We start from the raw sequence: 2,714 nt of genomic DNA on the forward strand, positions 1-2,714 counted from the left end.
CGCGCAACTCGATCGTAAGGCTTGTGTGCATAAAGATTAATGTTATGTTACACATTAGTCTCGCCTCACTATGATAATTACTATGACATTGCGACACAATACAGTCTTCTTTACTTTCATATTTCATATGTATATAAATGTAATAATGTATGTTCAAACCAGAATATATTGTCTACACACCTAGTCAAACTTATGTACGTTCTACCGCGGATGCATTCACGTTTGTACAACGTGACAACACGAAGACCAAACGTTGTCCTGCATCCACGGAGGAAGAAGGACAACATTGTTGCTGATGATGATGATGACCGCGCGCGCCTCGGCAGAAGGACAACATTGTTGGTGATGATGACCGCGCGCGCCTCGGCAGAAGGACAACATTGTTGGTGATGATGACCGCGCGCGCCTCGGTGGTCGCTAGAGTTGTAGCCTCGGGATGGAGGTACCCCATACCTCAGAGACGGGGAGGGGATATGGGCGACTGTGGATATCATATTAAGACATATATTTCTTATTTAAAAACGTAAAGAACACATGAAGTAACCATAAACGATTTTATTTGGTTGTCCAAAACCAGAACTGACTTCATCCTTCTGGTCGCCGTCGACACGTCGGTTATTAACAACGGGATTACCTGGTGCTTTCATGGTCGTTTGACGCATTCTGGTTTTCACGTCCACACACAATAACTGTATGACATCATTACTAATGTATGATACCTATATACATACTGTCATACCTATTATTTATGTACGTAATTAGAATACGACAAAATCAAATACAGAGAATGGATGATGTAAATAGGGGGATGAAGACGGAACTGGGGAGAGATATACTGCGATGCTGGGGTGGGTGGGGGAATGGGTTGGTCTGGGGGGTGTTCAAGATGTTGAGGGAGGGTTAGACGAGCACCGCACACTCGTCCCATTCTCTATAACGCCTTCGCAATATCCTAGTGATACAACCTGTCGTTTAGCAGAAATGTGTGAAAACCAGCGTTTGTCTCCCGGTGTAGGTGTTATTTGTTGAACTTTCTCGGTCTTTTTTATTTCTGGTTCCTTACCCTTTTTTATTTTGGGTTATTAAGTTTCTATTTTCAACATCACAGGCATTTATCATGGTCAAACGTCATCATCACTACATCATCACAATCATGTTGAATATCAATGGCTTTTCTGTGGTGTAAGGTTATCTTCACTACATCTTCACAGTCATCTTGTTTTCATCATCAATAACGTTTATCTTTTTAATAAATTCCACTGCAATACCATCCAAACCTGCTGCCTTGCCGGCTTTCATCTTCCGCAAAGCTTTTACTACCTCTTCTCTGTTTACCAAATCATTTTCCCTAACCCTCTCACTTTGCACACCACCTCGACCAAAACACCCTATATCTGCCACTCTATCACCAAACACATTGAACAAACCTTCAAAATACTCACTCCATCTCCTTGTCACATCACCACTACTTGTTATCACCTCCCCATTTGCGCCCTTCACTGAAGTTCCCATTTGCTCCCTTCTCTTACGCACTTTATTTACCTCCTTCCAGAACATCTTTTTATTCTCCCTAAAATATAATGATACTACATATATATATATATATATATATATATATATATATATATATATATATATATATATATATATATATATATATATATATATATATATATATATATATATATATATATATATTTATATATTATATATATATATATATATATATATATATATATATATATATATATATATATATATATATATATATTTTTTTTTTTTTCTTTTTTGCTTTGTCGCTGTCTCCCGCGTTTGCGAGGTAGCGCAAGGAAACAGACGAAAGAAATGGCCCAACCCACCCCCATACACATGTATATACATACGTGCACACACGCAAATATACATACCTACACAGCTTTCCATGGTTTACCCCAGACGCTTCACATGCCCTGATTCAATCCACTGACAGCACGTCAACCCCGGTATACCACGTCGATCCAATTCACTCTATCCCTTGCCCTCCTTTCACCCTCCTGCATGTTCAGGCCCCGATCACTCAAAATCTTTTTCACTTCATCTTTCCACCTCCAATTTGGTCTCCCACTTCTCCTCGTTCCCTCCACCTCCGACACATATATCCTCTTGGTCAATCTTTCCTCACTCATTCTTTTCATGTGCCCAAACCATTTCAAAACACCCTCTTCTGCTCTCTCAACCACGCTCTTTTTATTTCCACACATCTCTCTTACCCTTACGTTACTTACTCGATCAAACCACCTCACACCACACATTGTCCTCAAACATCTCATTTCCAGCACATCCATCCTCCTGCGCACAACTCTATCCATAGCCCACGCCTCGCAACCATACAACATTGTTGGAACAACTATTCCTTCAAACATACCCATTTTTGCTTTCCGAGATAATGTTCTCGACTTCCACACATTCTTCAAGGCTCCCAGGATTTTCGCCCCCTCCCCCACCCTATGATCCACTTCCGCTTCCATGGTTCCATCCGCTGCCAGATCCACTCCCAGATATCTAAAACACTGTACTTCCTCCAGTTTTTCTCCATTTAAACTTACCTCCCAATTGACTTGACCCTCAACTCTACTGTACCTAATAACCTTGCTCTTATTCACATTTACTCTTAACTTTCTTCTTTCACACACTTTACCAAACTCAGTCACCAGCTTCTGCAGTTTCTCACATGA

At 40.5% G+C, this 2,714-nt stretch overlaps 1 protein-coding gene across 1 annotated transcript in view; it reads right to left on the reverse strand.

Moving 5' to 3' along the window:
* Positions 1-454: 454 nt before the first annotated feature.
* The window catches only part of LOC139765344 (uncharacterized), a 7,684-nt gene continuing 5,424 nt past the window's right edge, over positions 455-2,714 (reverse strand). The window contains exon 2 of the mRNA XM_071692722.1: positions 455-481. Coding sequence (XP_071548823.1) covers positions 455-481 — 27 coding nt within the window. The remainder of the gene's footprint in view (positions 482-2,714) is intronic.

This window comes from Panulirus ornatus, chromosome 54 (genome assembly GCF_036320965.1).
Source record: "Panulirus ornatus isolate Po-2019 chromosome 54, ASM3632096v1, whole genome shotgun sequence".
Taxonomy (NCBI): domain Eukaryota; kingdom Metazoa; phylum Arthropoda; class Malacostraca; order Decapoda; family Palinuridae; genus Panulirus; species Panulirus ornatus.